General features: G+C 61.5%; 1 protein-coding gene across 11 annotated transcripts in view; it reads left to right on the forward strand.

Annotated features, from left to right (window-relative positions):
* The window catches only part of TMEM94 (transmembrane protein 94), a 31,764-nt gene that overhangs the window by 12,816 nt on the left and 6,146 nt on the right, over positions 1-12,802 (forward strand). For 4 of the 11 annotated variants that reach the window (XM_037494694.2, XM_037494693.2, XM_037494695.2 and 1 more), the window contains 15 exons: positions 6,259-6,378; positions 6,605-6,732; positions 6,958-7,094; positions 7,620-7,822; positions 8,141-8,292; positions 8,481-8,583; positions 8,775-8,861; positions 9,093-9,209; positions 9,511-9,567; positions 9,830-9,934; positions 10,018-10,182; positions 10,398-10,607; positions 11,036-11,351; positions 12,157-12,330; positions 12,637-12,739. In XM_037494694.2, the coding sequence (XP_037350591.1) occupies positions 6,259-6,378; positions 6,605-6,732; positions 6,958-7,094; positions 7,620-7,822; positions 8,141-8,292; positions 8,481-8,583; positions 8,775-8,861; positions 9,093-9,209; positions 9,511-9,567; positions 9,830-9,934; positions 10,018-10,182; positions 10,398-10,607; positions 11,036-11,351; positions 12,157-12,330; positions 12,637-12,739 (2,177 nt within the window). Of the gene's footprint in view, positions 1-499; positions 1,158-6,258; positions 6,379-6,604; positions 6,733-6,957; positions 7,095-7,619; positions 7,823-8,140; positions 8,293-8,480; positions 8,584-8,774; positions 8,862-9,092; positions 9,210-9,510; positions 9,568-9,829; positions 9,935-10,017; positions 10,183-10,397; positions 10,608-11,035; positions 11,352-12,156; positions 12,331-12,636; positions 12,740-12,802 lie in introns of those variants that run through there. The other 7 variants (XM_037494690.2, XM_037494687.2, XM_037494691.2 and 4 more) reach the window with 5 other exon arrangements.

A 12,802-nucleotide genomic window follows, 5' to 3' on the forward strand; every position in this document is an offset into this window, starting at 1 on the left:
CTCTTTCCTCTCCCTTGGGGGGCTGCAGCCCCTGGAAAGAGGCAGAGAAGTTGCCCAGCCATTCCTGGTGCCTTTTGCCCCTCTCTGCCCAGGGGTTCTGTACTGAGAAATTCCTCTGCATCAAACTTGGGATCCTAGATGATGTTCAGACTGGGCTTGATGCTCAGGGGTCCCCGGGTCACTGGCCTGCTTCCAGCCTGGAGGTGAGGTCTGGGCGCCCACGCCATCCCCTGGTCTCAGCAGACTTAGGCTTGTGTGTCAAGTGCAGCTGTGTTCTCACATTGACCAGAGGCTTTTGGGGTCCCCTGTACCCCCAACACCTGGTGGGAATCCTCAGAAGCCCTTCCTTCCAGCTGGCTCCCCTCTTCCGCTTCCTTCTGGTCCCCAGCTCTGCCTGCCTAGAAGTCCCTGCTCCAGTTTCTCAGTCGCCGGTCCTTCCCCCTCCACGCAGGATGTGCTGCTATTAATAACCTCTGGTCCCCTCTCCCTCCTTCCTGCAGCTTTGAATGTGGAAAGAGCTGCTGTTGGCGTAGCTCTGTGCTGGGAGTCTGAGTGATTTGCGGGTGCTCTCATGGATGGCAGGCCCATCACTCTGGGGCTCCTCGCTTGGCCCAGCCACTTGGGGTGAAGGCCAAGTAGTTTGGCAAGAGGGCCTGGGGACCCCTGATACCAGCAGTCACTCTCCGGGCTCCAGGCCCACCGCAGTAATTTCCTGCACACCTCGGCTTTGTGTCTCCCCCACACCAGCTCACCCCCTGCGGCCTCTCTGATGGATGGGGGAGCTCCTGGACTTCTGGCAGAGCAGCCCACAAACTTTCTCCTCTCAGCCCCTCTCCCCTCCCTCCCTCCTCCTCTGCTCCCTCCCACGGCCGCTGTGCAGAGCTGCCTCCTCCTCCCTCCCCGAATCTGCAGCGTGACTGGAAATAGGCTGAATTCATCAGCAGATTGAAGCTGCGCTCTGCTGTGTCTGGTTCTGATTCTCTGCAGCACCGCTCGGCTCCGCACTCACTCCTGTGCTCTCCTTCCTGGCCCCGCTTCTCCACCCGCTCGCTCTCCTTCCCTCCCTGCCTCTCCCCCTGTGCTTGGAAGTTCCGAGGCAGACCATGCTCTTCAAGCAGGCAGAGCTCTGGATGCCCCACCAGGGCAAAGGCAACAAAGTGAGTACCCGGCGGCGGCGTGGTGGTCCGCGTCTGCTGCAGGGTGGAGGTTGCCAGGGTCTTGGAGATGGATGCGGAGCTGCGGCAGCTCAGATGGCGGGGAGGCTGGGCGTGCTGGGAGGCTGGGAAAGGGAGCAGAAGTCAGTGTGTCTGGGGAGCTGCCGACCCAGCCTCACCAGGGGAGGACTGGAGCCCAGTCCCCCAGAGGGGCGTCCTCTTGGGGTGTACTGGGGCCCGGTCTGCATCTGCAGGAGACAAACTCCGAGCCTGGACACCACCCCTACAGCAAGGGGGCTCTTTTCACTGGCCCATGTGGGTCACTGAGACAGGAGCCTTTTCAAAGAGCCTGGTCAGCATGAGCAGGGTAGTAGGAGGGGGTGTGGGGGGAGGGAGGTCTCTGCTGGGCTACCTGGCTGCAGACTGGCCACGTGCCTGGTCAAACTCAGGAGAGACTTCCCAAGACTGCTAAAAAGACCCTGGGCACGGTGGTTGGTGATGCAGATGATGGGGTCCAGCTTGGCCCCCTCCCCACCTGCACTGAACACTAAGGTTGGGAGAGTGGGGGGGTGGGGTGCTTAGCCAGGCCGCCAGCCCATCCTAATGACTGGTTATTGGTGGTTGTCATGGCCAAAGGTCAAGGCCTATATTCATAACCTGTCTTCCTGAGCCTTCCTGAGGGCCTTGATGGGCTTTCTCCCTAGGCAGGTGGGCCAGGAAGGAGGCCAGCTGCTGGGCTGGGGGACCCGGGCGGAGTGTTGGAAGGACAGGCCCTGGGGATTTTTGGTTCTGGGCCACCCGAGAAACCTGGGCGCCTGCTCCTGAAGATCCATTAGATGCCCCCAGGTGCTTGGCTTTGGCCCTGCCGAGCTGGTGCCGCCCTGCAGCAGCGCCTCGTGGTCCTGATGTGTGGATTGGTGCTTTTACCATCCTGCTGCCCCCCAGCCCCCGTGCCCTGCCAGTGTCCACCTTTGCCGCGAGGACAGGGAGAAGTTGCCCGGCGCCCCAGGTCCTGGCTCTTGGGTCCTGTCGAACCTGGCAGAGCAGCAGGCTGGGCTTGGTGCGCCCTGAAAAGCATCTGCGGAGCGAGAAGTGGGGCCTCACCTCCTCTCTAGGGTGGAGACCGGCTCAGCCCCGTGTGCTCCTGGCCAGGAATGTCTCTGGAGGTGCCTGGTGGTGGGTGGGTGTGGGGAGGAGCTTCTGAGTGCCTGGGAGCGGGAGGAACTGTCTTCCTTCTTCTTACCTTCCTACCTTCCTACCGTTGGCGCTTAAGGCGTCGTCCCTGCCCCGCTCCGGCAAGAGCAGTGACCTCGGGTTGCACGTGTTTGACTCGGGTTCCTATTTCGCAGACAAACTGTCCCCGTCCTGTGCGGTCTCCCCACTGTCTGCCGGGCACACCGGCGTGCCCAGCCTGACTCCTGCTTTGGGAAAGCCGGCAGGTCCCGCTCCCCCAGCCCTGCTGAATTTCCCTTGGAAAGTGTGAAGGTCTCCTGCCGAGTCCCCCCCCTCCCAGTGGCTCCTTGCCATGTGGGGGAGAAGTGGGGGCACAAGGTGGGACATGGGGACCCTCCTGCTGCACACAGGGCGAGGCTTGCCCTTTGGCTTGGTGAGCAGCCCTGGCAGCCGGAGGAGGGGCTGGGCACGGAGATCGGGCAGAGGCCGTGTCCTCGCCTCAGGGCCAGCCTGTGCGGGCAGGCGCTTCCTTCGGGAGGCGTGTAATTACAGAATGGCTTGTTTTCCCTCTGTTGTGCTGTCTTTAATCGCCAGGCTGGAGTCGGAGCTCCTGGCCAGACACAACATGCGGGGCGGCGCGTGCAGACAGCTCAGCAGGCGCCCTCCTGCTCTGCGCAGGTCCCCACTAGCCCATCACCCCCACCTGGAGAGGAGCATGGGCAGGCCTAGAACCTGGGGGCTGATCAATTGCTGGGCCAGGTTTGGGGGTCCCTGGAAGAGGCAGGATGGCCACAGGCAAGCAGAGGGGCCTTGCTGAGTGTCCAGGGCTAGCGGCCTGGAGGGACAACTGCTCACCCCTGGGGCTCTCTGAGGGCGCCTCTTAGCCTTTCTCTGCCTTTTCCAGCCGCCTCCTCATTCCAGACCCAGCAGCTTCCCTGGGGATCTTGCAGCCCCATGGGGCTTGGCCGGCCCTCTTCCTGCCCAAGCCCTGTCTCTGGGAGCGCCTTTGCAGGCCTGGCCGGGACAAGCCCACCTGGAAAGGCTCACACACCTGGTGCTGCTGTGCAGAGAAGGTGGGCTGGCGGGTGGGGGTGGGGGAGAAGGCAGGCTGGCGGGGAGCGCAGGCGGGGCAGGGGCCCAGCCCTGAGTTCTCACCCTGGCCCTACCACACGCCCTCCTTCCCGGCCATGACAGGAGCAGGCCTTGTCCCTCTCTGGACCTGCCCCTTGGGCAGGAGAAGGCCTGTACTCCCCTTCCCTTGCGCTTCCTCTTCCTGCCCAGGGGTCTTAGCGGACATTCCTGTGTCCTGGACCCCTGCCCCTCAGGAGGCCCTAGGAGGTGGTTGCTTTGTGGCCCAGAAGGTCTTTTCTCCCGGAGCTGAAGTGACCAGTTATCCCCTCCGGGAAGAAGCCGCCCTTAGCTTCCTAATCCGGCAAAGCCTCCATGCGGAGCAGGGATCAAGTGCGATGTAGGCAAGGGGTCAAGGGGTCGGGAAGTCTTGGGCCAGGCTTCCTCTGGAGCCTATTCTCAGGGTGCTGGCGGGAAGCCAGTGTTGGGATTCCATGCAGGCACATCCTTCCAGCCCCAACCCGGCAGCCCCTCTAGTCTTGAAGTCAAGTGTCCTGTGAGAGAGGCTGCAGGGTGGGCGGGGAGGGCACTGGAGACAGGCAGGGGGCAAGAAATCCAGAAGGTTAGTGGGCAAACCCAGGGCAGGACCCTGGGGAAGCAGACCTGTGGGCTATGGGAGGGACAGCGAGACAGGACAGGGCAGCTAGGGTGTCACCGGCTCCGTGGCCCTTGGTCGGGACTCCTCACTTTGTGCCCACATCTAAGGGTCCACTCCTCTGGCTCAGGGGCTTTTCCTGCTGACAGCTCACGTTGGTGCTCTTACATGGTTCTCACCAGGCACTGCCCTGCCCAGGGGTGTTCTTTATCCTAGGGACCCCAACCTGGGGGGGATCTGTGCACCAGAGTCAAGCTGGGGTGGGCCCTTGTCCAGTGCTTTTGATGTGGTCAGCCTGGAAGGAGCGTGGACCTCCCTGCTATTCAAACGCCAGGTGTATCTGCTACAGACTGTGGGTTAACGACCCTGATTAGGGTATCATTGGGATCACTGAAGCTGTGCGTTCATTCATTCATTCATCAAGTATTGACTGAGCTGCTGCTGTGTGCCGGGCACTGCCTAAGCAGTTGGTGGGAGACGTGTGAATTCAGTACCTGTTTTCAAGGAATTGGCAGTCTAGAGCCAGACAAATAAATCTGTAATGACAATCCTGTGCGATGCAGACTGGGCCAGGCCTCCCAGGCCGCCCAGGGTACATTGGAACACAAACCCCTCTCCTAAGTGCAGCCTGGGTTTCGGGAACTTTTCCCAGAGGAGGTGATGTTTGAGCTGAGTCTTGAAGAAGAAAGAGCTGTCTGTGGCTGGAGCGTGCTCTTGGTGAGGAGAACAGGCCAAGGCCGAATGGGAGGCTGGAGAAGCCGCTGCAGACCCAGGAGTCTGGGCTGGGTTGTGAAGGTAGACGGGCTCAGCTGATCGGACCCGCACTTTCTCTGATGGGGTGTTGCAGTTGCTTTGGAAAAAGTAGAGACCAAAGGTAGAAATTGGGGGGTGGGAGGAGGGGGGAGCCAGGGGAGGTGCCTGGGTGGGATGGCGTCAGCAGGAGGGGTGTGGACACTGGTGAGGGTGCCCAGGTGGTTTCAGGGTTTGGAGGCCTGTAAACAGCTGGGAAGCGGTTTAGCTAATGGCCAGAGTCCTGGGCCGCGGCCGGGCTGGAGGGAGGACAGGGGAGGCGTGCGCTTGTCCCTGGTGGTGGGTGAACCCCTGGCTGTGGCCGGGGTGGACCTGGAAACATACCTAACGTGGTTAAGATGTCGTAGGTGGCCTATGGGGGAGATGCCCAGGAAAAGCAGGGTCAAAGGAGAAAACAGCAGTGAAGCCAGGAGCAGGGCTCTCAGCTGGGGTCATGAAGGACAACGGGGGCGGCCCCTGGTGTTGCCTGGACCCCACCCTGCCGTCCCAGGGAGACGGGGCGGGGGTGGCTGGTGCACAGGCCTTTCCTGGGGGCAGCTGTCTTTCCTGTCAGTGTCCTTCCCACGTGAGGGCTCGGTGGCTTCCCCACCATGAGCTGCCGCTGAGATGACGGGCGTTCTGCCCTCGGCGTTGCCGCTCGGAAGATGCGAAAGCTGCCGTCTCTGCCCTAGCTCTCCTCTCCTCTCCTCACTTGAAAGTTTCCCCCCCCCAAATTTATATACATTAAAAGGTTGTGTGTGTGTGTGTGTGTGTGTGTGCGCGTGCATACACGTGGGCCTGCGGCCCCTGACCTCTGAAAGATGGGGCTGGGGAGGTGCATTAATGGGAGGTGCACTGAGGTCAGTGGCCAGGAGATGTGGGCGGCCGTAGATGAAGGTGAGTTAGGAAACCTTGACTGTAGAAAGTTCTCTTGGTTTTATGTTATTTATTTTTTATAAAGATTTGTTTATTTGTGCATACAAGAACTGGGGTACAGGCCAGAGGTGCAGGGGGTGAGAGGATTCACCAGAGACAGAGCAGGGAGTAGAATAGGCAGATCTACTGAAATACGCTGCTGAGGGGAGCAGACAGGAGGTCTGTTGTGCCATGTGGGTTGCTCCCTGGCCGGCCGGGGATGGAACTCGAGCTGCAGAGGCTGCAGACAGCTTCACAGTGCTGTGTTTAGCCCCTTGCGCCACCAGGGAGGCCCAAGTTCTCTTGGTTTTAAATTTGACTTTGAAGAGCGGGGGACTGAGTACTTGGATGTCTTGTAATTGGGTGGAGATTTGGACGCTCCCCTGAAGGACAGAAGATAAGGTGGGGGTTCTGGAGGAGGGAGGCAGGTCGGGGGGAGAGGACGGCTCAGTCCTGGATGACCATGGTCTTGGCTGAGCGCCTCCCTGCCCCGTCTCCCCCCAGGGCGAGCCCCCCTTGGCCCTGGGCCTGTCCACGCGGAAGGCCCTCAGCATCCTGAAGGAGCAGCTGGAGGCGGTGCTAGAAGGACACCTGAAGGAGCGGAAGAAGCGTCTCACGTGGAAGGTAAAGAGTCCTTCGCGGGAGGCCTGAGCCTAGCTGGGGTGACAGAGAAGCCTAGGGACCCACCCTCGACTGGGATTCCCCTTTAGAGGGGTGTCCTGACCCCATTTGAGATCAAGGCAAGAAGAGCAGACCCCCCGGGCTGGGTGGAGTGAGTGTGGGGGTAGGAGGCGAGGTAGCGCCTCCCTGCTGCCCACCCGGCCTCTCACTGCTGGCCCCTGCCCTCCAGGAGATGTGGAGGAGCAGCTTCCTACACCACAGTAACCGCTGCTCCTGCTTCCACTGGCCCGGCGCCTCGCTCATGCTCCTGGCTGTCCTGCTGCTGCTGGGCTGCTGTGGGGGCCAGCCGGCCGGCAGGTAAGTGCATGGCCCTGTGCCGGCTCTTCCTGGCCTCTCCAACCTCCTGTCCCTCTGCCCCGCAGAGGTCTCTGCCATCCCACCATGGGCATCGGGGAGGGGGGTTGCAGAAACAGACACTTGCTGGGAGCGACAGGGTGGAGGGGGCAGAGGTGTCATGGGCCCTGGGTTGGGTGGTTGGAGGGGCTCTCACTGCTGCTGGTCCCCCTCACACCTTCTGGCCAGCCACGGGGTGGAGCTGGTGAACGCCTCAGCGCTGTTCCTCTTGCTGCTGCTCAACCTTGTCCTCATTGGGCGGCAAGAGCGCCTGAAGCGTCGTGAGGTGGAGCGGAGGCTCCGAGGGATCATTGACCAAATCCAAGGTGAGGCGGAGGCCCAGGCCTGTTGGGTGGGAAAGACGCCCCAGGTGCATCAGAGCCCCAAGAGTTTCCCTCCTGAGCCCCCATCAGCACGCTCAGCCCCTGGCCTTGCCTGTGGTCAGCATTCCAGGGCCTCTGCCATGAAAGGAGCTAGAATGTGCCTGATCTCTTGAGAGTAAGACAGTGAGAGCCGCCAGGACCATTGTGAGTGCCCAGGCAGTGACCTGGCCCAGTGAGGCCAGGGAGCAGGTCGGCTTCACCTTTGACCTTTGTACCCCTCATGAGACTCGGCCATGTCTGTGCAATGCAATTGAATGGAACTGGGGTACAAGGAGGTGGAAGTGCCGGGCTGGAAAGGTGTATAGGGGAGGCAGCCTGGACAGCAGGGCAAGTGCTGGGGTGAGTGGCGTGGGTTGACGTGGGCCTTCTGGGGAAGGAAGGGGTGTGGTAACGCTCACAGGTGTGCGCTGGGCCTGGCTGGTGTATAGGACATGGGCGAGGTTGTCATCCTCTTTCCCATTTCATCAGATGCCCTCAAGGATGGCAAGGAGCTCAAGTGGCCAAATGCCTTGTACCCCGACCTCCACATGCCCTTTGCACCATCCTGGTCCCTGCACTGGGCCTACAGAGATGGACATCTGGTCAACCTGCCGGTTAGCCTGTTGGTGGAAGGAGACATCATCGCTCTGAGGCCCGGCCAGGAATCTTTTGCCTCTCTGAGGGGGATCAAGGTAGTGTGAGGCTCCCCCCCCGGAAACATTGTGGGAACACCCACAGCCATGGCGAGAGGGGCCCAGGGTCTGGTTCTGAAGCTTCCCGGCCAGCTCCTGGGCTCCTTGGCCAAGGAGAGAGGACAAAAGCAGGAACATCTTTCTCCTCCTTGTCAAGCTGCTAGGAATCCAGTCCCACAGGCCCCAGCCCAACTTAGTCTTGCCAACTGGTGGTCCCTAGCCCAGTGAGATGCCCCCACCTAGCTGGGACTGTCAGGGAGAGCGGTTGCTGATAGCACCTGTTGACTTCCGGCGCCCTCATCCCTCCCTGGCTGGCAGGATGATGAACACATCGTCTTGGAGCCGGGAGACTTGTTTCCCCCTTTCTCCCCACCCCCGTCCCCCCGGGGAGAAGTGAAGAAAGGCCCACAGAACCCCCAGCAGCACCGGCTCTTCCGCGTCCTCGAGACCCCTGTGATCGACAATGTCAGGTAGGGGTGTCGCCTGGCTTTAGGCAGAGCCATGGCTCCCCTCCCACTCTGAACTCTGGCGATGTGGCTCAGGGGCTGCTGCAACCCCTCCCCTGGGTGCCAGGGCACATGAGGGCTCAGCGATGCTCACAGAGGGGCGGGTTCCCGGCCTCTCCCTGAGCAGTACTGAGGGCCATCTCCTTCTGCAGATGGTGCCTGGACATGGCCCTGTCCCGCCCAGTCACTGCTCTGGACAACGAGAGGTTCACGGTGCAGTCGGTGATGCTGCACTATGCCGTGCCCGTGGTGCTGGTGCGCAGGGCAGAGTCCTGGGGGGGGGGAGGGGGGAGAGGGAGGGGGCGGCCGGGGCTTCCAGCTTTACGTGAGCCTGGGGCCCAGAATGAGCCCAACAGCCTGGGGCGTGTGAGTGGGCGGAGCAAGGGGAGCCTGAGAGCCTGGTTCCTGAGCTGGGGTTGAGGCTACAGCGCCCCCGTTCCCATCAGGCTGGCTTCTTCACCACCAATGCCCTGCGCTTCATTCTGAACGCTCCTGGAGTCACCTCCTGGCAGTACACCCTGCTCCAGCTGCAGGTAGCACTGCCCTCCCTCTGCGTTCTTCCCGCCAAGCTCCCCTATCCTGGGCCCAGCTGTCCCTCCCCCTCCAGCCCCGGAGTCGGCCCTCAGGCTTCCCTTCCTGCCCCGATTGCCACCCCTTTCTCCTCAGGCAGTGGCTGCTGGGCCACAGAAGCCCTCCCTCTCCCTACTGCCCACCTGCTCCTGGGCTGGCAGCTCTTGGGAGCTGGTGTGGTTCACTCTCTCCAGGTGAATGGCGTCCTGCCCATCCTCCCCCTGCTCTTCCCAGTCCTCTGGGTTCTGGCAACCGCCTGTGGAGAAGCCCGAGTCCTGGCCCAGATGAGTGAGGCCTCGCCCAGCTCCCTGGTAGGTTGTTCCAGGCGTCTGGGACAGGAAGAAGGGTCGGCTCTGCCGTGGAGCAGGGGCGGCGTCCAGTCCAGCCTGAGGGCCCCATGCGCGGCAGACCCCTCTGAGGGCTTCGGCCCTTGTGGTCCAGAAGGACCTCCAGGGGCCCACGGGTGGGTGAGCATCCGCCCAGGCCCTCACTAGGTGGGGTTCCTTATCGAAGGTGCTGGCAGCTCCGCTGCTATGGGCCCCTACCCGGCCAGCTTAGAGGCCTGGGAAGGGACCGTTTCCTCCCTGAGGCTCACACCCTCTGTCCGTGCAGCTGGCCAAGTTCTCGGAGGACACACTCAGCAGCTACACAGAAGCTGTCTCCACTCAGGTACTCTCACCCTGTTGGGTTCTGCCCCAGCTCCCTCAGGCCCCTTTTGGAGCTGGGGGGCTCCCCTACTCCCTCTGAGCCCCCAGTCAGGCTCTAAGAGCCCTCGATCACCCACCTCACATGGGCAAGGTATGAGTGCCCAGCCCCTGCCCTGTGGGTCCTATTGCACCCCAAATTCCCAGGACCCCTGCTGGCTCCAGAAACCATCTCCAGGGAATGTGACTGAAGCTGGACTGCCTCACGGGACCCTCTCCCCCACCAGGAGATGCTGCGCTGCATCTGGGCCCACTTCCTGCGGGTGATCCAGGGGACGTCGCCGACGCTCAGCCGCAGCTCCAGCTTGCTGCACAGCTTGGGCTCTGTCACGGTGAGGGCCACCTCGAGCCTGGAGCCCACCTCAGCGGCGTGGGGGGTGCCAAGCCCCTGTCCAACCCCACCGCTCTCCTGCAGGTCCTGTGCTGTGTGGACAAGCAAGGGATCCTGTCGTGGCCAAACCCCAGCCCAGAGACCGTGCTGTTCTTCAGCGGGAAGGTGGAGCCGCCGCACAGCAGCCACGAGGACCTCACGGATGACCTGTCCACCCGCTCCTTCTGCCACCCCGAGGTAGTGGAGGAGGTACGGCCAGGCCAGGCCGTTTAGCTCTTGGCATCTGTCCGGTAATCCCAGGGAGGGTGAGGTGAGGCAGAGGGAGGGTCAGGCACCCTGAGGACCTGCTTCTGAGCGCTCAGGTGAAGCCGCCAGGCCAGGCCTCAGGCCTCGAAGGGACATGCGTGGCGCTGGCTGCCTTGACAGGACCCTGGTCTGAGGCCTGTGCTTTTTGTTCTCCTCAGCCCCATGAACGAGACGCCCTCCTCATGGGCTCCCTGAACACGACCCTGCATCTTTCCAATGAGCAGGAGCGTGGCGACTGGCCTGGAGATGGTCCCAAGCCCCCTGAACCCTACTCTCACCACAAAGCCCACTGCCGCAGCAAACACCCGTCCGGCTCCAACGTGAGCTTCAGCCGGGACATAGAGGGCGGGGATGAAGAGCCCAGAAAGGTGAGAGAGGTGGAGAGTGGCCATCTCGACAGGCTGGCCTAGCCTGGGGGGTGAAGCCCAGGCTCCCGGCCTTGCCCAGAACTTCCCTGAAGTGGTTGCTGCTTCCCCGTCTCCCCGCCTCCCCCATGGTAACTGGCTGGGACCAGACTCTTTCCTTCTGAAGATAGAGAGCCAGTGGCTTTGTCTAAAATCTCTCCCTGTCTGAAATGGCTCCTCCATTGCTTCCTCCTCAGTCTAGCCACCCCTCCTGTTAGATGCTGCCAGTGTCAGCCGGTATAGATACTAGACATCTCCAGGAGCCCAGGAAGGACAGGCAGAGGATCTCGGGACTGGTTAGAGACAGCATGGGCAGGAGCACATATTGCTGGGCAAGGGCTGCCTCCTCTCAGGCCTCCATCCCCACCCCTGCCTCTCTATGTTTCCTCCAGGCCCAGCCTGGGCTGGAGAGTGAGCCCTACGAGACAGAGGACTTCGTGTGTGACTACCACCTGGAGATGCTAAGCCTGTCGCAGGACCAGCAGAATCCCTCCTGCATCCAGTTTGATGACTCCAACTGGCAGCTCCACCTCACCTCCCTCAAGCCCCTGGGCCTCAACGTGCTGCTGAACCTGTGCAACGCCAGCGTCACCGAGCGGCTGTGCCGCTTCTCCGACCACCTGTGCAACATCGCCCTGCAGGAGAGCCACAGCGCCGTGCTGCCTGTGCACGTGCCCTGGGGCCTCTGTGAGCTTGCCCGGCTCATTGGTAGGCAGACGCCAGCGGGGCCGTGGACTCCAGGCTCCTCAGTCCCAGGCGCGCCTTGACAGGAGGGCACTGCCAACCTGCTCTTAGCTCCTGGTCATCCCCCTTTCACCAGGCGCTGCAACTGGATAGTGCCTCCTGCTCTGAGAAAGTAGCCGCTTATGGGGATGGAAGGGTGGAGGGACACGTTACCCGGCAACAGCCTTGTGCCAGGGGCGCGTGGAGGCCAATGCCATGACACTGGCTTTTGAGGAAAGAAAGGCTTACTGCAGGGAACTGTTGGGGAGACAGGAGGAAAACCTCGAATCTGCCTCTCTGACCTGAACAGGCTCAGGTTTTACAGGAGCGGAGTTAGGCAGAAGACAAAATTAGGAAGGAAGAAACTGTGAGACTTGATCGCTTAGCTGTAAAATGGCCCATATGTGGAGACCTGTGGAGAAGCGTTTTTGGATGACTGGGTTCTTGGGACTCTTCACTTCTAAATGCAGTCCGAGCAGCCCCCTCCCCTTTAATTTTTGGTCCCGGTCAGCGGCCTCTTAGTTTCAGCTGGCTTGGGGCCTGGGCCCATCCCTTCTGCACACACCAAAGCTGTAACATGCTGAGAAGCGTAAGGCTCTGCTCTGTCTAAAAATGGCAGGAAGGAAAGTTAGCTAGGTTTTGTGGGAATTGTGTGGTTTAAGGATTCGAGGGCACTATGACCTCACTTTGAGAAACAGCCTGAACTGACCAGGTCTCTTTCCACGCTGGGAAGGAGGTGTAGGTGCTGTGAGCTTCTTCCCACGGGCCTGAGTTCCCGTCCCTCTTGCAGGCTTCACGCCAGGGGCCAAGGAGCTCTTCAAGCAGGAGAACCACCTGGCGCTCTACCGCCTCCCCAGTGCCGAGATGGTGAAGGAGACTTCGCTGGGGAGGCTCTCCTGCGTCACCAAGCGACGCCCTCCCCTCAGCCACATGATCAGCCTCTTTATCAAGGATACCACCACCAGTGAGTCCCCCACCAGACCTTCCGGGAGCTTGGGGGTGAGGAGAGGCTCTGTCCTTCCCTGTCCCTTTTTAGGGGTGGCTGGGCCAATGAGCGCTAGACCTCAAATGTGGCCTTGGGGACCATCGCTGGGAGGTTGGTGGCCACAGAGCATGGGCAGTTGAATGCACAGCAGGGATCCACACCGGCTTGCTGTGAAGCCTGGGGCATTCCCACCTGCCGCAGCACCCTTCTCAAGGATGCCTCGTGTCAGCTGTGAGGTGGTGGGTGGCTCCGGGCACTCATGGTTTGGCCTCCCCTCTCCTTCAGGCACAGAGCAGATGTTGTCCCACGGCACGGCCGATGTGGTCTTGGAGGCCTGCACTGACTTCTGGGACGGAGCTGACATCTACCCTCTCTCGGGTTCCGACAGGTGGGTGAGGATGCATGTGCTAGGGGCAAGAGCAGTCAGCTCCTGGGCTCCTCCCACCCAGCC

Source organism: Talpa occidentalis, unplaced genomic scaffold (genome assembly GCF_014898055.3).
Source record: "Talpa occidentalis isolate TD23 unplaced genomic scaffold, MPIMG_talOcc4v2.1 talOcc4.7, whole genome shotgun sequence".
Classification (NCBI taxonomy): Eukaryota; Metazoa; Chordata; class Mammalia; order Eulipotyphla; family Talpidae; genus Talpa; species Talpa occidentalis.